The sequence below is a fragment of the Lepidochelys olivacea genome (genome assembly GCF_965140295.1).
Source record: "Lepidochelys olivacea isolate rLepOli2 genome assembly, chromosome: 10".
NCBI lineage: Eukaryota > Metazoa > Chordata > Testudines > Cheloniidae > Lepidochelys > Lepidochelys olivacea.
In genome coordinates this window covers 30,266,176-30,288,487 of record NC_140420.1, presented here as the reverse complement: position 1 = coordinate 30,288,487, position 22,312 = coordinate 30,266,176, and the positions used below count along the sequence as shown (strand labels likewise).

Below are 22,312 nucleotides of genomic sequence, written 5' to 3'. Positions count from 1 at the left end.
TAGTACATAGAGAATCTCCATTAATAGATCCTCCCCTAAGGGATGTCTCTCTCCGAACCACATTCTCCTCCACGCCTGTCGGCTTTCCCCCAGCCCTTAGTTTAAAAACTGCTCTACGACCTTTTTAATATTCAGTGCCAGCAATCTGGTTCCATTTTGGTTTAGGTGGAGCCCATCCTTCCTGTATAGGCTCCCCCTTTCCCAAAAGATTCCCCAGTTCCTAATATATCGAAACCCCTCCTCCCTACACCATCGTCTCATCCACGCATTGAGACCCTACAATCTGCCTACCTTGTGGAACTGGAAGCATTTCAGAGAATGCTACCAGGGAGGTCCTGGACTTTTTTGACTCAACATCTACATTGCAATTTTAAGCCCTGCAGTCCAAGCCCCAGAGACTGATCTGGGTGACCTGGGCCAGCTGCAGTCATGCTGCAACTCTTTTATTGCACTGTAGACATACCCTGGAAGGTGCATACATGTGTGGGTTCCAGCCCTTTGCCAAATGACATGGAAGTTGCAAAGAAAAAATATTTATAATAGATGAAGGTTTTTTGCATGGTACCATGGGAAGAACAGCAGCAGCTTTATTGTGAGCAGCTCCAGGAACGCTGATGAGTTGATATGATATCGGTGGCTGGTGGGGATGCTGTGTTAACAAACTCTCCCTGCCGATTCCAGAAGGCGCTGGACTTCCTGTCCGAGAACCGCACCCTGCACAGCAAGCTTCAGGTGGCTGAGGTGGTTCAGCAGCAAGCCCACAGTGCAGAGCAGGACTATGAGGAAGTGATTCACCTGCTCGAGGCTGAAATCACTGAGCTGAAAACTCAGCTGGTAGGGAAGAAAACAAAGCATGTCTCTGAAGCAGAGGTAATGTACCCCGAGGGCTCAGGAGGGGATGGCTGGGGACTCAATGGACCAGTCGGAAAAGCCTCTGGCTCTTGCTTTTGTAATAACATTTTATTGATAGATGGATCGTAATTTGTAAAACAGAGGCTAGCAGATTTCCAAGGCTCATGCTGATATTTAATATGATTTCCAGTGACCAGATCCAAAGAAAAGGCATCCTCCACAACAATTAACACCCAGGCTAGCTCCTCTGCTAATCACCATTGCTCCACGGACGCTGCATGTGCACTAGCTGAGAATCTCACCCCACCCTCCATTCCTAAGCTCCAAACTCAGGCAAAAACCTCAGAAGAGAGATGTGTCTTGTACCAGGCCCTGAAGGTCAATGACTGGGTTAGTGGGCTAGCATGGGGAGCAGATTCCAGAATGGGGGGCCTTTCATTAAGAGTGCCCAGCCCCCAGGTGGTTCAATCTAGGGACTGCTACCCAACTGATCATAACTATCATGAGTAACGGAGAGAGCCACATGGGAGCCAGGTCTCAGACTGAGACCACACTAAGGCAGATTAAGGTACAGACCGGTAGACATGAGATGTGTCTTTGCCAGCTGCTCCTAATTAGGAAGGGCAGTCCCATATTTTAGCTCAGTACTTTATTTCTACCTGCTCTGCCCCTGCAGAAAGTCTCTCTTCTGGTTCAATGGAATTTAAAGTTACATCATCCCTGTCTGTCCTGTAATTGGGCCCATTTGTCGCAGCTGTGGGAGCCCATGGTCTGTTCATGCCCCTGTCTTTTTTCCAAGCAGCCTGAGAACAGTGCTGGTATGAATGTAGCCCCACTGCCACTCTGTGGGAAGTTCTGTCATCACTGAGGACTTTGCTGTCCGTGTGCTTCTGTTTTCAAGCCTGTCATTAAATTGGTGCCTCCAAGAGCCTAAAGTGGGCTGACGCTATCTCCCTTCTCTTCCCACCTCCTTCTTTCCACCTCAGGGAGGCATTCTGGAGCTGAAAAGACGGCTGTCCCTGGCAGATGGCCAGTTGCGGAAATCTGAAGTCATGCGGAAGCGCTTGGAAATCTGCAACAGGAAGCTGCTCCTGTTTGTGCAGGTGAAGTATTGAAATGTGGCCACTGTCTATAGGAGCTGCCCTTAGCTGGTTTACTCTGCCTTCTGTTACCATGACAGTCAAAATCACTTCCTGTTCTAGATGTTAGATCGTTTATTCTTCCATTGGATCCTGGAAAGATGCCCTCTGTTAGTGTCAGGAGAACCTATTGAGTACAAACCTCCCTAGAACTTACACATGTGGGAGCTCTGTATACCCAAGGGACTAAAATCTTCCCTCTTTTACTCGTATGCAACCCCCAAGAAGCCCAAGGACTAGGCCCAGAATTCTGATGGTCCCTATTGTATTCCACTGAGGGGTTAGCATGTGTACCATGTGCCCCGAGTTGGAGAATTTGAAGGTAGTGTCTATTGGTCTGGGCATGCGCCCAGGCTCGCCTCGTGGTTTCATCCGAGGTGATAAAGGGTGGGGACCACATCTCCAGTTCCTTCTCACCACTGCTGAAAGTTCTGTGTCTTCATCTCTTATGCACCTTTAAATACATTGTTGTATTATCCTAGTTTTAGTGAGCAACGTAGACAGATTAGGGGTTTGTTTCTCTACCCCCTCCTCCCCATCCTGTGTTCCCATGAGCAGGTACTGGACTATGCCGAGAACAATGGGCTTCAAATTCTGTGTCTCCTGCCCGTGTTCCCTCTTGGTTAACAAACACCGACGCCACCTCTACTGCTTGGGGGAAGCTCACGCTGCATCCAGGTGTAGTATCTGCCAGTCCTTCCCCAGCCGTACCCGAGAAGGCTGGGCTTCCCGCCTCTGGAAATACCTCATGGAAGTCACCATGAGGCCTCACTCGGACCTAGGCCAGGAGACTGACTTTCCGCCCCGCCCCCCGGACATTGGCCTGAAACCTCAGGGAGTGTGCCTCCTGCTACCAAGTCCAAATCTGGCACCCGCAGTACCACCACCATGGAGCCCATGCTGGGGCCCAGTCGGGAGGTAACGAAGCCATATCTATAAGCATTGGAATAAGTCTTCCTCAAAAACGAAGGAAGTGGATGGTCCTTCGATGAGTTCAAGCCAGGGAGACAGAGGGCGCTCTAAACCACATAGACACGACAAGAAGTCCCACAAGCAAGGTGATCCAGCAGTCCTGGGCACTGGACCACAGGGACTGTCAACATCAGTACTCCCAAAGATGCAGGATCTGCCTGCTCCGGGGAAATCTGCAGCGCCACAACCAGTTCCGAATAAAGAAAGGGTACCTCTAACACCAGGGAGATCAAGAACAGTGTTTGAGCCCAGGGTCTTCGCACTACTTTTAAGGAGACTGTTTCCCCCCCTCATGCTATGCCACAACTGCGAGACCCCTTACCTCCCGCTCCGACAGTCTACATAGTTTCACCGGCTCTGACTGTATCGCCAATGGAACTGGAGTCCACCTTCTCATCCTGTGATAAGTTAGACGCTGGAGAGGGACCATCGATGTTGTACCAACCGTACATGTGCTCGGGAAGGCTATCCCAATCTTGGCAACACCCTCCGCTCCAACCCAAGGGGACCGCCTCAACACCCTCTGGATCCAGCCTTCTGGCCTTATTGGGGCCCTGGCCCCAAAACCCCCACTCAGAACCTTCCCAATCCACAATGGAGCAATCACCTGCCTCCCCATTGAAGGCCCCTTCTAGCAGGCGCTTGGATCTGTTCCTGGAGGAGGAACCCCTCAGCCTGGCTCTGTGGGTGCTGCCATAAACAGCGAGATTCCCTTCCTCTTCCCCAGAGAAGGCAATGACTACAGTGTCCCCTTCACCTCCACACGACTTTAGGCAGTTGCTAGAGCTACAGTGCAGAGTCATGGGGGAACTCCACATTCCCCTAGAGGAAATTCAGGATACCCAGCACCAACTAGAGTCACATTGCCTATTAATGATGCCATACTTGAACTGGCCAGGACAGTATGGCACACACCAGCCACGTGCCCGCCTACCCCCAAAGGGGCAGAAAAAGCCTACTATGTTCTGGCTAAGGAGTCTGAGTTTCTTTTCTCACATCCAACCGTCCTCCCCCCACCCCCCGAACTCCCTGGTGGTCCAAGCAATGACTGAATGAACCAGACAACCCCACCCATGCTCCACACCATCCGACAAGGAAGGCAAGTGTTTGGACCTTTTTGAGCATAAGGTCTTTTCCTCAACCAGACTCCAGTTCAGGATTTTGAACTATCAGGCATTACTAGCCAAATACGACTTCCTGAATTACAGCAACCTGGAGGAATTTGCTGATGGACTCCCACAACAGGACCGGACTTGTTTCCAGGCAATCTGAGGAAGGGAAGCTGGTGGCCAGAACAGCGCTCCAATCGGTGGTGGATGCGGCAGATATTTCTTCAAGGGCAGTGGCTACGTACAAAGATATGTGTAAGGAATCTTGGTTCCACTCTTCCGGTTTTCCTCAGGAGGTGCAAAACACTGTTGCAGACCTCCCCTTCGATGAATCCCATCTTCTTAATTAAAAGATGGATGATTCCGTACATACTCTCAAGGACTCCAGGACCACCCTTTGCTCGCTGGGCATTTACTCGCCTCCCCCAAAGTGTAAGTTCCACTGCCCGCCACCCACACATCGCTACAGATCCCACCGGTTTTACTATCAGAGATCTTATGAGCCACCAAGGAAGCGACAGAAACCCCAGAGATCCCACCCTCTGGGACCCACATCACAGGCTTCTACCTCACAGCTTCCACCCCTAGGCTAAAAGATATTTCTGAGTCAACCTTCAGAGCTGTCAACCACTTTTCCTACCACCTTATGATCACCCTACCCTCTTTGAGGGTCATGTAGCTCTCATCTTCCAAGCTCAGAGTGCAATAACAATGGACAAATGGGTGATGAATGTCTTTCACCATGGCTGTATGATCGAATTCGTCATGCTACCTCCTCTAAACCCCCTCTCTTGATGTTTCCTCAGGGACCACTCTCACAACAGCATCCTCACCCAAGAGGTGAACTCCTTACTACAATGGGGAGCAGTAGAATGCATTCCCCCAGAATCTCAAGGGATGGGATGCTAGTCAACTTACTTCCTGATACCCAAGAAGAAAGGTGGATGGAGACCAATCCTGGACCTCCAACATCTCAACTGCTTGATTCACAAGCCCATTTCAAATGGTCTTGCTGGCAGCGATCATCCCATCCCTAGAAAGAGGCAGGTGTTATATGACTCTCGATATGCAAGACGCTTATTTTAACATCAATATCCATCCAGCTCATGGGTGCTTCCTGAGATTGACACTTGGCAACCACCATTTCCAATATAGGGTGCTCCCCTTCAGAATAACTTCCACCATTCCCAGAGTCTTTCACCAAGGTTTTTTCTGTCATAGCAGCCTATATCAGATGATTCTGGGTCTTGGTATTTCCATATCTCAACGACTGGCTCTTAGCCACATAGTCCAGGCACGAAGCCCAAGTTTCAACTTCAACGTTGCTTGGCCTTCTTTTGTCCCTCGAGTCAGTATCAACATCGAGAAATTGATCTTTGGCCCCATACAATCTCTGGACTTTATAGGGACCACCATCAGCTCAGTCACAGCACAGGCCTAGCTACCAAGAGACAGGTTCCAGACGCTGTGAGAACTCGGAACTCTCATTGTCAACAATGAGGACTTGCCTGACACTCCTTGGCCACATGGCTTTGTGCACATACGTCACGGCCTTTGCTTGTCTTCATTCAGTGCCTCCAGTTTACTCTCCCAACTGTCATGCCATGGACCTCATGCTGGCAGTTCCCCACAGGGTACTCTCACCTTTCCAGTGGTGGACAGACCCACGTCATGTCTGCGTAGGGGTTCCCTTCCTCCCCAGACTAGATGATTATCACTGACATATCCCTCATAGGCTGGGGAGCGCACATGGATGATCACATGACACAGGGAATGTGGACTCCTTGGGAATCCAGGATGCACATCAACATCCTGGAACTCCGAGCTGTAAAGAAAGCATGTTAAGCCTTTCTCCTATTCGTCCATTCCTATCAGGTTCTTATCATGTCAGACAACACCATCACTTTTTTCTACATCAACAAACGAGGGCATCAGATCAACCATTTTATGCACAGAAGCAGTCCATCTCTGGAGTTGGTGCATCACCCACCAGATCCTCTTTTCCGCAGCCTGTCTCCCAGGGACACCGAAAGTGATTGCGAACTTGCTCAGCATGCATTTTTCAATTGACCACAAGTGGGAACTCCATGGCTCAGTAGTTCACATCTTCAGCAGCTGATGGGGCGTGCCAACCAGAGACCTTTTCACCTCCCACATAAACAGCAAATGCAACAAGTACTGCTCCAGGGGATGTCTCAGCCACCACTCTTGGGTGATGCTCTCATACTCTCTGGGTCAGACCAAATTAACTACAGTATGCCTTCCCTCCTCTACTGCTCCTACCTTGAGTACTCCACAAGATCAGGCGAGACAGAGCAACTGTCATTCTGATCGCCCCCTACTGGCCCAGACAATTCTGGTTTCCCAACCTCCTTCGTCTGTCAACCCGTCCACCAATTCCCATCCCCACCTTCTCCAGTCTGCTGACACAGTACAACAGTGAGATCAGACATCCCAATTCACAGGTGCTCCACCTCATAGCTTGGTATTTGGATGGGCATCTGCTCTAGAACTGACTTCTTCCTCAGCTGTGCAAGACATCCTCTCCAGCAGCAGGAAAGAATTCGGTATTTATTGTTACTGAGCCAAGTGGAAACTCTTTGCCTCCTGGGACCAATAAAAGGGAATTTCACCAGTATCAGCGGGGATCCCCCTCCTCCTGGACTACCTCCTGTCTTTGAGGGCATCATGTCTTACCCTCAACTCTGAAAGTCCACCTAGTGGCGATTTAGTTCATTCCACCATCCCCCCGAGAAAGGGCACTCTATCTTTACTTACCTACTAGCTGTGAGGTTTTGGAATGGTCTCATCAGAACCTTCCCACCTGTCCAACCCATTGCTCCCCAATGGGACCTGAACCTAGTTCTATCTGTACTAATGAAAGTACCCTTTGAAGCATTGGCATCATGCTCCATGTCAAGAGTGGACAAACTACAGCCTGCGGGCCGCATCCGGCCTGTCAGATGTTTTAATCCAGCCCTCGAGCTACCACCAGTGAGCGGTGTCGGGGGCTTGCCCCACTCCACGCATACCATGACTCCGCACGGCTCCTAGAAGCAGCGACATGTCCCCCCTCCGGCTCCTACGCGTAGGGGCAGCCAGGGGCTCTGCACACGCCCCCCACCCCAAGCATTGCCTTGGCAGCTCCCATTGGCCAGGAACCACGTCCAGTGGGAGCTGCAGGGGCAGCGTCTGCGGACGGGACATCACACAGAGCTGCCTGGCCATGCCTCCGCATAGGAGCCGGAGCAGGGACATGACGGTGCTTCCAGGAGCTGCAGGGGTGGCGCCTGTGGATGGGGCAGTGCGCAGAGCTCCCTGGCTGCACCTCTGCTGGAGGAAGGACATGTTACTGCTTCCGAGAACTGCTTGAGGTAAGTGCTGCCCGGAGCCTGCACCCATGACCTCTTCCTGCATCCCAACCCCCTGCTCCAGCCCTGATCCCCCTTTGAACCCCTCAGTCCTAGAGCACCCTCCTGCACCCCAGACCCCTCATCCCCAGCCCCACCCCAGAGTCTGCACCCCCAGCTGGAGCCCTCACCCCCTTCCACACCCCAACCCCCAATTAAGTGAGCATTCGTGGCCCGCCATACAATTTCCATCCCCAGATGTGGCCCTCAGACCAAAAAGTTTGCACACCCCTGCTCTATGTTCCTCTCCATGATAGTTGCCTTCCTTGATGCCATCACTTCTGCGAGAAGGGTCGGTGAACTCGGAGCCATGATGGCAGACCCCCTTTCCCAATTTTCCATAAAGATAGAGTGTCCCTATGCCTGCATCCGAAATTCTTGCCAGAGGTAATCTCCCACTTTCACATCAATCCATTTACTTAGGCTTTGTCTACACTACAGACCTTACAGCAGCACAGCTGTACCACTGCATCTGTGCTGCTGTAAGGTCTCCCATGTAGCCGCTCTGTGTCTGCTCTCCCGCTGGCATAATTAAACCACCCCCAATTGAGTGGCAGTAGCTATGTCAGCAGGAGAGCGTCTCCCACCGACATAGCGCTGTCCCCATTGCTGCTTTTGTCAGTGAAACTTATGTTTGTCGGGGGATGTTTTTTCACACCCCTTTGACCGACAAAAGTTTTATTGACAAGAGTACTAATGTAGACAAAGCTTTACCTTATTTCTTCCTGAAGCCCCACCCATCTATAGAGGAATGACGACTCCACTCCCTAGACATCCAACGGGCCTTAGCCTTCTACCTCCAGAGGACAAGACCCATCAGGAAGCTCCCCAGACTGTTTGTTCCAGTAGCAGAAAGCAGGCAGTCTCTACCCAGAGAATCTCCAAGTGAATTTATGTTGCATTACACTTTGCTACCAACTCTCTGATCTACCTCCCCACACTGGGGTGTGGGCTTATTCCACAAGAGCCCAGGCTTCAATCCTGGCCTCCCTCCAGGACAGGCCGCTCTGGGACCTATGTAGAGTAGCCACATGGAGTTCTGTGCACACCTGCAATGCACTATGCCTTAGTACAGGACTCGGCAGTAGATGCCTCCTTCGGCGCAGCAGTCCTTCACATGACCATTCCATCTTCATCCTTACACCCTCCTCTGGCTTAGGTACTGCTTGTTAATCATCCTCGGTGGAATACAGTAGGGACCATCACTCCAAGAAGAAGAAGAGGAGGTGCTTACCTGTAACTGGAGGTTCTTTAATATGTGTGGTCCATAGCTGTATTCCACTTCCCGCCCTCCTTCCCCTCTGTTATGGATCTGTTTGGTTTGCTGTGGAGAAGGAACTGGAGATGCAGTGAAACCATGAGGTGAGCCAGGGCGCATGCGCAGACTAGTGGACACTACTTTCAAATTCTCTGACTCCGGGCGCATGGTGCTCATGTGCAAACCCTCCGTGGAATACAGCTAGGGACCACACATTCCGAAGAACCTCCAGTTACAGGAAAGTAACCTCCTCTTATCTGACTGTAGCACCCAAAGGCTTCAATCAGGGCCCATCGTACTATGTGCTGTAAAAACACATGCCGGCTACATTGTGCAGACCCAAGTCCTAGAATAACTAGGTGTGACTCAATCCAGAAGACCCTCATATAGTGGACACTAGAGGCCAAATCATCCCTCCCTTCCTGCAGTAGTGAACGCTGACCCTGTGGAACCAGTGCAGTTCTGCTGTGGAAAGGGGGACAGGATCTGGGGAATCCACACAGGAAATCCACACCCTGAGCACCATGGAGTTTCCTTCTTGCAGGCTCTCTGCATCCACCACAGTGGAATGCTGGGATGCCATGGGTGGGGAAGAACCGGGCTGGTGGATCTACCCACTGCTGTCCCCCATGGAGGAGAAACAAGGGAGTTGTGAAGGACCCTGCAGCACTGACTGTAGCTGTATCTTTGTGCTGTTCCACACGCCAGTCAGAGGGAATTCTTACCTCTCCACCTCCTGTGGTTTTCCACAAGATGCAGCCCAGATACTCGGGCTGTGACCTGGTTCTGGAATTTTGCCATTTGACTGTGACTTACAATCTAGTCCATCGTGTTAGGAATTATTTTAACCTTACCTTTTGATAACTGACTAGTCATTTTTCTCATCACATGTCATATATCAACTGGAAAACCAATTTTGTTCCCGCAACACTTTTCCGTAGGTCTGCTCTAGACTCGTGCCTAAAATGTTTTTCTCCGTTTCATTTGCTCTTCCTCCCCTGTCATGGCATGTAGTAATCTGACATTCTAAATGTACATTGAAATGGCAATGTGATACAATGGTACACTGGCCAGCCCTCGGGGAGCTGTCTTTGACTCAGCATACCTGCTACGGGGCTGACCAAAGTCCATTGAAGTCAATGGAAATCATTCCATTTGAGGAAACAGTAAAATGAAAGGAAGAGCAGATTCTATATCCGTTGTGCTGGAGAGAGTGGAAATTAGACTTCTATAGGGCGACAGAACTACAGAGCTATAGCAGTAGATAGTGGCTTATATAGACATTGATGCTGGATATTGGAGTATATAAGTACTGATTTGACTCTGCCTCCTCCTTCCTGCTTGCTACTTGGACTGGCTTATCCCTCTTCTTAAATGGGTTGGGCCCTGGCTTCTTTTTTGTGATGCCTGGTGCCTTCAGCCAAGGTGACTCTTTGCAGTGCCTGAGGCATGAGGGGTGCTGTCCCTGGGGAAAACTGAATAATGTTACCACTGCTGGCAAGGAGCATAAAACCTAGTACGCAAGACACAAAGTACATCAGCACGAAGCCCAGCAAAGAAATGATGCTCCCAACAATAATAGCATAACAAAGGGGGACTTTATTGGGAGCAGGAATATAGGATCTGGAAAGCAAAGGCTTAGGGTTAACTAATAAGTACTAACACGTCAACAAATTGTCCAGTGTCCTCTCTGGCACCTTCCCAGGTATATGAGATGCCGGGGATGAGTCTGGAGACAGGTGCAGCAGTGCTGTGAACGCTGGCTGGCTTAAACAAAACAAAGGATTCTCTTACAATGTCTTTGCCCCTCTCCTGGCTCCCTGGTCTGGAGTCCTGCGGAGTTCCTGGCCGGCTCTCGTGAGTCAGGCTCCCTGAGCTGTTCTGCTTCTTGCTCAGCTCCCAAAGCTCAAAACTGAAACTAAACTAGTTTCTTTGTCTCTCACTGACTCAGGCTGTCCCCTGACGCTGAGGGGCTGAGCAGCACCGACGTGTCACTGGCCCAGCAAAATGCTTGTCCAGATCACACCATGCAAAAGCCTCCCTTCAGGCATCAGCAGGAGTTTCTAGTCCATTCCGTCCCCACCCGTGACTCCAAGCATGTTTGAAATGGAATCAAAGGGCTCTGGACGCCATGACTTTTACAGTCCCTAGGGTAATTAGTACCCCCTAGAGGCTGCGTCCAGAGTTCCAGGAGCTGGTGAACTCCAAGTGGGTGGGTTACACAAACATCGCTGAACTTGGAGGGACATACCAGCAGCCCAGAATGCCTTCCTCATATATATTACTTACTGCTGTTTGGGAATTCTCTTTCTGTGCACATTGCCGGCTCCGTCCATGGGTGGGCATGCCTTCAAGAGCAGGACCAAGGCACAGAGTGTGAATAATGGGGAAGCAGACACTCTGAAGTACAGCCTGAAAAATTATTCTTTAAGAGTGAGTTTTTTAACCTTGCATCTGATACATTTTAGTGTCTGGATTAATTTACATAATGTCTGTATATTTGCATAGGATACACGTTTTGCTTCTGTTGCAAAAGGCCTTGAGATATTAGCTTCAAGGGCAGTGAATAAACAGAAGCTGATTACTGTCATACTAAATCTGAGCCCCAGCAAAAACGCACGGGGTTTGTTCTCTGGAATTTGTCAGTCCTGTAAGTTTGAGATCTTCTCTCCCCACTCTCTTTTTCTCCCGCACAGAATGTTCACAGGGTCCTGAGCACACCCAGCCAGTTACCAGATGAGACAAGGTGGGGAAAGGCTTCTGAGAATTGTGAATGTGTGCATCAAATGATCTTGTTTTGACCTTTGTCTGGCTGATGTGTTTACAGGGTGTCAGTTGCTGCTGTTGCTTCTCATCTAGGTAACAAAGGTCTTGAGTAAATACAGTCACTTTGTGAATGAAACAGATGGTATAGGATGGTCTTGTGGCTAAACTACCAGGCTGGGACTCAGGAGATCTGGGTTCTGTTCCAAACTCTTTCTGAGTGACCTTGGTTAAGTTATGTAGGCCAAAGCTTGGTTGCCCAGGCTTAGGTACCTAAATAAGTGGCCTAATTTTCAGAGGTCTTGAGCAGATTAAGTCTGAGTTGCAGATCTTACCTCTGCAAAATTTGCCTAAGATTAGCCTGTGTTTGGTTTTGGGCCCATCTCCATTTTTATCATCTGTAACTGAAATTGGGAGTTATGCTGGCTCTTATTCATCTTTGTCGATGGGAGTCTGGCAAACGAACTGAGGTGTATCGCTAACACTGAAAAGGTTACAGGGACATTGTTAAGGTTTGTAGCCCTACCCTACAAACTGAACGTATCTTTTTTTAATATCTGTTGGAAAAACCCGTATCATTCTTTGATGCATTGATTTGGTGCATTGATTTCCAAAACAAATGAATCAGAAATTTGCTTTTTTTATTGTTTAAAAAAAATCAGCATTCCCATGCTAATGAGCAACCTCATAATAATACACCAGTATTTATGCATGACAGGGGGATGGTAGAGTTCAATTTCAGATAAATCCAAGCCATCTATACATACAAAATGATGGGCTCTAAATTACCTGTTACCACTCAGGGAAGAGATCGTGGAGTCATTCTGGCTAGTTCTCTGAAAACATTTGCTCAATGTGCAGCAGTTGTCAAAAGGTACATCTACACGGCAGTTAAAAACTCGCAGCTGGCCCATGCCAGCTGACTTGGGCTCCCGGGGCTCAGTCTAAGGGTCTGTTCAATTGAGGTGTAAATATCTCGGCTTGGGCTGGAGCCAGGCTCTAGGACGGGGTGGGCAAACTTTTTAGCCCTAGGGCCACATCAGGGTGAGAAACTGCATGGAGGGCTGGGTAGGGAAGGCTGTGCCTCCCCAAACAGCCTAGCCCCCGCCTAACTCAGCTGGCACAGGCCAGACGCAGATGTCTAATTATAGTGTAGACATACCCAAAAAGGCTAATAGAATGTTAGGAACCATTGGGAAAGGGATAGATAATAAAACCGAGAATATCATAATGCCATTTTATAAATCCATGGCACAGCCACACCTTTAATCCAGAGGGAATTCTGCCCCCCAAAATTTAAAATTTTGCACACAATATTTTAAAATTCTCCAAAATTCTGCAAATTTTATTTGTCAGTAAATAAATGTGGCTCCAGCATGGCAGTGGGGAGCACAGGTCACTGGCTGCATTGAGGTGGGAGATCACCCTGAAGCCCCCACATCCCCTGATACAGGGACTTGGCAGTGAGGCTGCACCTGACCCTGACAAAGTGCAAGAGCTGGGCCTGCCCCAGAAACACCCCAGGGCCCTGCCCCTCTGCACCAGGGGCACCAGGTGTCGGTGAGCAGGCTCAGCTCAGCAGGATCCAAGTGTGGAGGGGCTTAGTGTGGGAGGATTCAGGTGGGGGGTGAGAGGTTTCTGTGTGGGGCAATCTGGATGCAGGTGGCTCAGTGGGAGATCTGGATGCATAGAGACTTGTTGGGGGGTTCTGGGTGCAGGGGCAATGGGACTCTGCAGGGGATCCGAGTAAAGGTGGTTGGGGCACGGGGTGGGGGGTTTGTGGGAGAAGATGGGGCTCGATGGGCAGGGCTGGGTGTGTGGGGTTCAGTGGGGGATCTGGGTGCTGGGGGAGTGGTGCTTGATGGGGTTGCGGCCCAGGTGCAGCTGGTTGGGGAACAGTGGGGCAGGGTTTGGGTGTGGGGTGCTCATCGGAGGGGTCCAGGTGTAGGGGGGTGGGGCTTGTCAGGGTGAGGGTTTGATGGACCTGCTTAATGGGGGAGCCCCAGCTGCAGCCAAGGGGACGCCGACATCCCCTTTCCCCCCATGATTCCCCTATCCCCTTTTCTTCTCCATCCCCCTCCCCTCACTCCCACATTCTCCTCCCCCTGCCCTATTCCACCTCTCCTTCTTTCCCTACTGCCTCTTCCCTCATTTCCCCACCCCCACCACGAGCACTCACTGTTGCACAGAATAAAAAATAGGAAAGCTCCCAGCACACAGAAGGGGAGCACGATTGGCACTAGGACCCAGGAGGCGGCATCAGCAGAGCCGAGACAGCCTCCTTCAGCGGGGCAGCTCTGCTCTTGCAGAATGAGGGGGAGGCAGTGGCATGTAACCCCATGTGTCCCAGGTCACCCCCACCTCCATTCTCTCCCCCCTCCCATGTGGTTTCCCTTTCCTTCCCTGCCGTTTTCTGCAGGGAAACATAGGAAATTTGCGGGGGGGTTCTGCGGGTGCATGCAGAATCCCCTCAGGAGCAACAGCTTGAATACTGCGTGAAGTTCTGGTCGTCCGATCTCAAAAAAAGATCTATTAGAATTGGAAAAGGTGCTGAGAAGGGCAACAAAATGATGGGGTATGGACCAGTTTCCATATGAGGAGAAATTAAAATGACTGGCACTGTTCAGCTTGAAATAGAGATGGAGAGGGGATATGATACAAGCCTATAAAATCATGGATGGCACAGAGAAAGTGAACAGGGAAGTGTTATTTAGCTCTTCACATAACTCGAGAACAGGGGGTCACCCAAAGAAATTAATAGGCAGCAAGCTTAAAACAAGCAGAAAGAAGTACTTCTTCACACAATGCACAGTCAGCCTGTGGAACTCATTGCCAGGGGATGTTGTGAAGGACAAAAGTGTAACGAGGTTCAAAAAAGAAATGAATAAGTTCATGGAGGATAGGTAGCATCAACGACAACTAGCCAAGATGGTTAGGTATGCAACTCCATGCTCTGGATGGCCCTAAACCTCTCACTTCCAGAAGCTAGGACTGGATGACAGGGGTGGAACTCTCGCTAATTGCCTCTTTCAGTTCATTTCCTCTGAAGCATCTGGCACTGGCCACTGTTGGAAGCCAGAACACTGAGCTAGATGGACCATTCATCTGACCCAGTATGGCTGTTTTTATGTTTCCAAGGTGGTGGTTTCTAATACTCTGAGAATATTGTTTAAAACTCTTTGACAGTGTCCTTGCATTAATGAATTACATCACCACAACACCAGTATGTCTAAAAGAGAGAAACTCTTGTGTTGCTGGCAGAATGAGATGAAACACACAGTACGTTGTAATTTGCAGCGGGGGAGGGGGGTTCTCTCATGAGTTGCTAGTCAGACCTTTTGCTGTGCTGCTCATTTTATTCTGGCAAGATTGACTTTTGTTTTTAAGAGTCAACAGTCGGACAGAGGAGGATAAAACAGAAGCAAACTTGGATGCGTCTCTTCCATCTCCAGATCTCCTGGACCTATTGATATCCGAAGCTAAAGAATTGTTGGAGCCCATTCTCGCTAACACCACAAAGGATGGTAAGTTTTGTATAACCCTTCTCAGTGATGAGGCAGCTTTAGAGGCCCAAATTCAGAGGAGAGTCTGAAGCTTAGAAAGTCTAGACGCAGTGTACTTCTTGTTGGGATAACTTACACTTTCACCCCATACTTGTTAAACCAGTTTAGATTCCCTTAAGCTTATTTAGATTCACACCTGCTTACTGATGCATAATTAATTTATACCCCACTCTCCGTATGGATCATCTCTGAATTTGACCTACAGTGTTGGAGGGGAGGGAGTCTAGGACACGTCAGATTGATGTAACTCCTATCGAGGGACCAGGAAAAAGGAGTTTAGCAGGAAAAGTAGCTAACAGAAAGGGTGAAAGGCGTCCTTGGCATGAAGTTCTATCAGCTTAGACCCCCCCCCCCGCTTCTGTATAAGTGGGTGTAAATCAAGCTAAGGGATTCTAACTCAGTGTGTGGGAGTCGAAGTCAGCTGTCTTACCTGCAATTCTGAATGTAGCCAATGGGCCCTAAACATTTCCAGTGAGAAGGGGAGGTATATCCTTTATGCAGGTACTATGCTCCCGGTGCTGGTTGCATTGTACATTGCTGTTAAGGAACAAATAATGGTGTTTTCTGACCCTTTGTTAATTGGTGGCTGTGTTCCTGTGTCTGCAGTATTGCCATACAACTGGGACGAGTGCCTGACTGGGGAGGGAAGCCTCAACTACAAGGAGTAAGTGTCAGGTCTGCCTGGGCCTCTTAGTTCTGCCGGAAGTATTTGCAAACATCTCAGCCTTCTGAAGATCACTGTCCACCTACAGTTGTGGTAGATTTTAACTGGAAAGATCTCAACAAAGATTAAAAAGCTTCTTTTGAAAACATGGCTAAAATTGAACACTGCTCATTTTGTATCCCTTTATCGTTTTCATCCAGACAAGTGGCAACACCTCGTACGCCTTCCTGAAATACAACGTAACAGGCTCACTCGCTCACGCTCTGAAACGTAGATCTGCTTCATCCAAATCTCATCTCCTGATCTCGTTCAGTCTGAAACACTAGATCAGCTTAATTATAATCCGTTACAGTCTGTGCAGTAGTCAGCCTCCTGGATTTTATATCATATGTCTTCAGTATATTCCATATAAAAGTTAAGTTCTAGGGAGCCAGTGGGCAGCATAGCAATGCCAAGTCACTAGGCAAGGGTGCTCATCTAGGACTGGCTGTTGAAAGTACGAGCAGAGAACCCATGCACTAGAACAGGAATAGGTAGACATCAGGGGGTTCCATGGACTGGCACAGATGTGGCAATAAAGAAAACACAGAGACATCAGAGGTGAGAGGGGACATATTCCTTCTTCCGTACTATAGAGACCCAGCCTTCAGAAAATGCTGATGTCAGGGAAATGAGTTCCTTCCGAGGCAAGCCATTCGTCCTGCAAGGGAGTTCCAGCAGGGAGCAGGGCAAATTCTCTTGCCAGTTCCTGTTGTGTTTTTTATAGCCTGCCTTTGTTCGGGCCAAGTAGGGTTTTCTGGCTCCAGGACTTGTCTGATCGACATTTTCCTCGGTGACTGTATGGTTCTTCAGTATGAATAGAGCCCTGCTGAGGGTCTGAATATTACTTGCTCCAAGCACTACATATATAAACACACACATTTAATTCTGATGCACTCCAGCTATCACTCAGCAGAGTACAATCAGCATGGGTTGTATTTAGGTACCGATTCTACACCCTTCAGTGGGAATACTCTCATGCTTTAAAGTTAAACATATGCTTATGTGCTTTGCTGAATTAGGGCCTTATTTTTGAGACCTTAATAATGTATACTTCATTGTCTCAGGCTAAACCTTTAGCTGGCCATCTCAACTGCACCCTAAAAATCTCCAAGCACCTCTGTTTCGTGTGTGCAAAACAGATGCACTGGCAAATTTTACAGGGCAATTAAGTAGTCCTACAGAACGTGTGACCTTTATATTTTTCATAAACCATCCCTTCCTTTAACACAGAATCCTGTTTTTATACTAAGTTGCCATGGGCGTTCTTCTCCCACACCTTTGTAAAATTTGATTTCTGTTTCCAGCCATCTTCATCAGGAAACCACATGGCCCCCTCCTCCGACCCATAGCAAGAGTGATGAGCCGCAGCTCTCGAGCTCAACCAAGGAACTGCCTGAGAAGACCACATAAATCTCCTGAGATGCACTCCTATGCATAACCGTGTATATTCATAACACAGATGCTCTGCTGGGAGACAGGATGCAGAATGGATGGTTCAGTTTCCAGGCAGAGCAGAAGATCCATGAGTTTTCTGCTGAGACACTGATTCTTCTGAGTAGCCACCTAAGACTTAAGCAGCAAACCCACCCGCATGGCTACCTCTGAATTATTATACAAGGCTGTTCTCTCTTGGTTCTGTCTTTATAGACAGCCGGAAACTTATCACTGAGGGGATGTGAATGCATGGACCCCACAGGCAGGCAGCCTTTAGAGCTGGCATTCTATAAAGTAAGAGGAGCATGGACTAACCAGAGAAGGACACGTGTCCTGAAAGGATTCCTTTTGGGATTTCATATGGGAAAAACCAAAGTAAACTTAGTGGACTGTAGTGAAACCAACCTACTCTGTAGTGTCTATAGCTGTCTTGGGATACAGATCATGTGTTTTTTGTAAAGCTTATCCCAGCTGCAATGCTTGAAGTGGAAAGAAGAAGCCCGGAGGTAGCCGACAGTGTTAATAATGTGGTACCTGTGAGCTCTGCTGAGCACAGAAAGGACACCATGGAACTATAGGGGTGTGGGGTAACACTTGGAAACTAGACCCATGTGGTTCGAGGTTTTATGTGGTTAGCAATGAACATGGTAGAGATCTGATATGAAAGCACAGCCTGGCAAATAAAATGAAAACACTGCTTAGAGGGTGTTTGATTTCTGAGCTGGTGAGGTTTGGAATTGGTTGGTTTGAGTCTCTGGGATGCGTTTAACCTACTTGGGCCAGCTACTTCTTAGCCTCAGTTTTTCCCTTATGTATGACAGATGTTGGCAACTAGTAGCAAGTTGAACTGAGATATCACATTATAAATGGGCATGTTCTAGCTTTTTACCCAGGAACTTTTAAGCATAGCTTCAAATTTCCTCTTTGGGACTTAAAACCACACAGGTCCCACACAATTGTCAAAGGAAGGCATGTGCATAATAATAATACCCTGTTGTGACGGGTACAGTCACAGAGACCCCCCTTGGGACTCTCACCTGATGTGCTGAAACTACCTCTGAGCCCGTTTTCCCTGCCAACTTGGGACTCCAGAACCCTGCCTTGTTGAGCCAGACACACTACTCCGCTCCAACACAGACCCAGGGTCTGAACTACGTCCCCAAAGCTGCAGGCTTTAACTGAAAACCACTCAGCAGGTACTCCTATCTCCAGCACCCAGACACCCAGTTCTCAATGGGATCCAAACCCCAAATAAGTCCATTTTACTCTGTATAAAGCTTATAAAGGGTAAACTCACAAATCGCCCGCCCTCTATATCACTGATATGCACAACTGTTTGCTCCCCCAGGTATTAATCACTTACTTTGGGTTTATTAATAAACAAAAGTCATTTTATTAAGTATAAAAGTAGGATTTAAGTGGTTTCAAGTAATAACAGACAGAATAAAGTAAGTTACCAAGCAAAATAAAACAAAACACGCAAGTCTAAGCCTAATACATTTAAGAAACTGAATTCAGGAAATCTGACCCTCGGAAATGTTCCAATAAGCTTCTTTCACAGACTAGACTCCTTCCTAGTCTGGGCCCAATGCTTTCCCCTGTTACAGTCCTTGTTCCAGCTCAGGTGATAACTAGGGGATTTCTCATGACTGGCAACCTTTGTTCTGCTCCAGCCCCTTTTATAGCTTTGGCCCAAGGCAGGAATCCTTTGTCTCTCTGGGTTCCCACCCCTCCTTCTAAATGGAAAAGCACCAGGTTTAAGATGGATTCCAGTATCAGGTGACATGGTCACATGTTACTGTAAGACCTCATTCTTCATTACCCACAAGCTGGCCCCCATGTCCACAAGAAGGCTTGCAGGTAAATAAACCATCTACACCCAGTTGTCCTAGTCAATGGGTGCCATCAAGATTCTAAACCACCATTAATGGCCCACACTTTGCATAATTACAATAGGACCTCAAAGTTATATTTCATATTCCTAGTTTCAGATACAAGAATGGTACATTCATACAAATAGGATGACCACACTCAGTAGATTATAAGCTTTGTAACCTTTTGCATAAAGCATATTCCAGTTACATCATATCCACATTTCTAAACATATTTTTATAAAAATATGGAGTGCAACGTCATACCTGTATTCACTTATTTATATGTGACTTTTTGTCCCAAAAGATCTTAAAGCACTTTACAAACAATATACATACAAAAATCTCTTCACCACTAACATGCAGCCAGCTCTGGGATGGAGGAGAGCAGCTAAGTAAACAACTAGCATGGTGTAAGAGATGGGGGACTTTCGGCTAAATGACCTACTAGGTCCCTTCAATCTCTAATACTCCCCATGGTAAGGTGACTTTCATTTTAACGAGAATGAAAGAAGATAACAATTATACAAATATATTACACTGCATCATGATCTGGGCAAAGAAAACATGGCAAAGCAAAGTGTTGCATGGAAAGCATTGTATGACCTAACCAAATAAGTGGAGAGGGAAGGAAACAGACACTAACCCAGTACAATTCATTTCCTCTACCCAATATCCATGAAAATGTAAGACTATAGCTACAGCCCTCTGCCAACCCACTTTCTACAAGGAGAAGAGCCTTTCAGATTTTAGCCTCTGAAGACCAGAGGATTCTGTACTCTCAGCAATCCATTTGGGAATCCCCGGGTTCCTGTACCCAGACAGTCAGGACCCTTTCGGGAAGACTTTTACATGGTTTTCAAAAGAGTCCATTTTTTAGCCTGACCCTATTGTTTTCTGACAGTATCTCATCGCACAAGTCATGTCCCCTTTGAGATTGCTTCAAGCACAGTCTCCTATTAATAGCCTTGTTACTAGCCACTACCCTTTCAGAGAAACATTGAAAGCTAAGCTCTGAGGAGGAGAACGCTGCCAGAATTGATGTAGATTTTTGTGATGATAAAATTGCTGTCGTGCCTTACTGTTACGCATATGGTATTAGGTCGGAGGCAGAAAGCAGAGCAGGAACACTGACCTCTTCCCACAGTAACTCGGAGACAAAACGGGAAAGGCAAAAAGAAACAAATAGCATGTGCATAAAAGTCAGTTGAGAAGGCACCTAACTGAAATGCATCTTATTTATATAGGGCCTGTTCTAGCTCTCCCATAAAGCGCTTAATTCCGCCTTCAGTTGCAATTGGTATGACACTATTGTAGAATTCTCTGTAAAACTTATCACTGTAATATCTAAAAGATCTCTTGGTGTCAGTGGCTGTTATGACCATGTATCTGGGGTCCAAAATGTTCTAATGGAAATGAGGAGAAGCATTTACAATAAAGATCAGGAAGTCCTATAATGCATTAGTCTACAACCTGCAGTTAAAACGAGTGAAAAATAACAAGGGTTATCCACTAGAGGGGAGCCCATACTGTCCCATTAAAGTAATTAAACCGTAATCCTAGACTGCATTCAGTGCACTGCAACCACATAAACTTGCAATCACGCATCAAAGCAAAATGAAAATGGCTGGAGTTTGGCCTGGAAGGCTGTGGGGTTTGAATCTCACTGGTTTGGTGTTTCTTACTCACTATATCTGTGCATTTTTGCTTAAGCATGACAGAAGATTCAGTTCTTACTGCTTATTTGTTTTTGTTTTGTTTTTCCTAATGAACAAAACATAAAAGAGATGAGCAAAAATATTTAACAGCTACAAAAGAGGAGGCTGCACAGCCAGGTACCAATGGTAAAATCTTGAAGGATCAATAGTGATGCAGATATGTGCAGTAAAGAACCACTGATACAATATTTTGTGATGGGATAGGTAAGGCTGTTGTATGAGGGATCATTTGGGTGAGTAGTTGGTGGGGACTCGAGATCTGGATTCTCTTCCCAGCTGTGGTGCTGACTCAGTCTTTTAACTCGGATAACTCAGTTCATCCCTTTGTGCCTCAGTTTCTACATCTGTAAAATGGGGATAATTATACTGACCTACCTTGCTGGGGTGTTGTGAAGCTACATCAGTGTTTGTAAAGCACAGTAAGTGGGTTTGAGAGTCTCGTACGAGAACCTCTCTAGAAAGGGGCATCATAATAATAATTATTTTATTTTATTTCTCTCTGTAGAAATCTCCCCAGAACGAATCATGTCAAGCACATTCCTAGTTGGGAAAACTTTTGCTTACCCCTAAGCCCGGTGAAACTGATTGCTGCCTTTTTGTTAAATGAAGCTAGATTAAAAATTAGAAAGTTTATTGGCTGAGAACCATTTCTCATCCCCAAGCTAAATGTCCCTTAAACATGCTTTGGAGTGAGCTGGCATTTCTGAGTCTCATGATGCTGGTGGATGTACTGAAAAGTGGCCCGCCATTGAGTGACACCGGCTGCATGGAAGCCCAATACTGGAGAATGGATACTCGCTTCCAACCTGCTTTAAATACAGCTTTAACAACCAGGTGAACTTTGCAGTTTAATATTTAAAGAGGCTCTTTAATGTTTAAACAAGACTGATTTTCTCTGGATCATCAGTAAGCACACGTGAAAGGAGGATGGAAAATGGCTTAGTGCAACAATACGGAGGGGGTTGTCCACAGAGTGCTACTTTTCTATGGGGACCTTCCTTCTACACTGGATTCTGAAATACAAAACCTAACCAAAAATTTCCACAGATTCTAGAATTTCCCTGCTGCTGCTGCTTTCTGGATACACCCTTGATGCTCCCTGGTTCTCCGGGTATTCCAAGAGGAGTTTGTTGTGGAAAGGCCCCATGGTGCCACAGTCTGAAAGGGCGGACACCGAGCAATGCGTCTACACTCAGAGTTCAGGAATCCTGGGCAGAGTTCCAATCCAGCAGTGAGTCTTGGGTGCTCCTGGTTGTGGTCGCCGCCTCCAGTCATCTTTCCTCAACAACCTTCTCTGGTGTCTTCTTCTGCGACAATCTCCCACTATAGCCTCCCTCCTTATTCCCAATGCAAGGTCGCAAGCTCCAGTACTCACAGCTCCATGCAGCTCTGGGCAACAGTGATACTGGGTCCAGCTCCACTTTGTCTTTCTCGGGTGATTCCTCCCTGGCACAGTGCTCCTCCTGTCCTGGGGCGGTGCTGGTCGGCTGCTCTGTACCTCCTAGGCTCGGGCTGGT

At 47.8% G+C, this 22,312-nt stretch overlaps 1 protein-coding gene across 5 annotated transcripts in view; it reads left to right on the top strand.

Moving 5' to 3' along the window:
* LOC311527015 (syntaxin-binding protein 4-like) overlaps positions 1-17,907 on the top strand; it is a 119,936-nt gene extending 102,029 nt beyond the window's left edge. For 4 of the 5 annotated variants that reach the window (XM_084640546.1, XM_084640543.1, XM_084640545.1 and 1 more), the window contains 6 exons: positions 682-870; positions 1,839-1,955; positions 11,437-11,486; positions 14,891-15,027; positions 15,673-15,730; positions 17,077-17,907. In XM_084640546.1, the coding sequence (XP_084496672.1) occupies positions 682-870; positions 1,839-1,955; positions 11,437-11,486; positions 14,891-15,027; positions 15,673-15,730; positions 17,077-17,182 (657 nt within the window). In that variant the 3' untranslated portion in view covers positions 17,183-17,907. Of the gene's footprint in view, positions 1-681; positions 871-1,838; positions 1,956-11,436; positions 11,487-14,890; positions 15,028-15,672; positions 15,731-17,076 lie in introns of those variants that run through there. The other variant, XM_084640547.1, reaches the window with a different exon arrangement.
* The last annotated feature ends 4,405 nt before the right edge of the window (positions 17,908-22,312 follow it).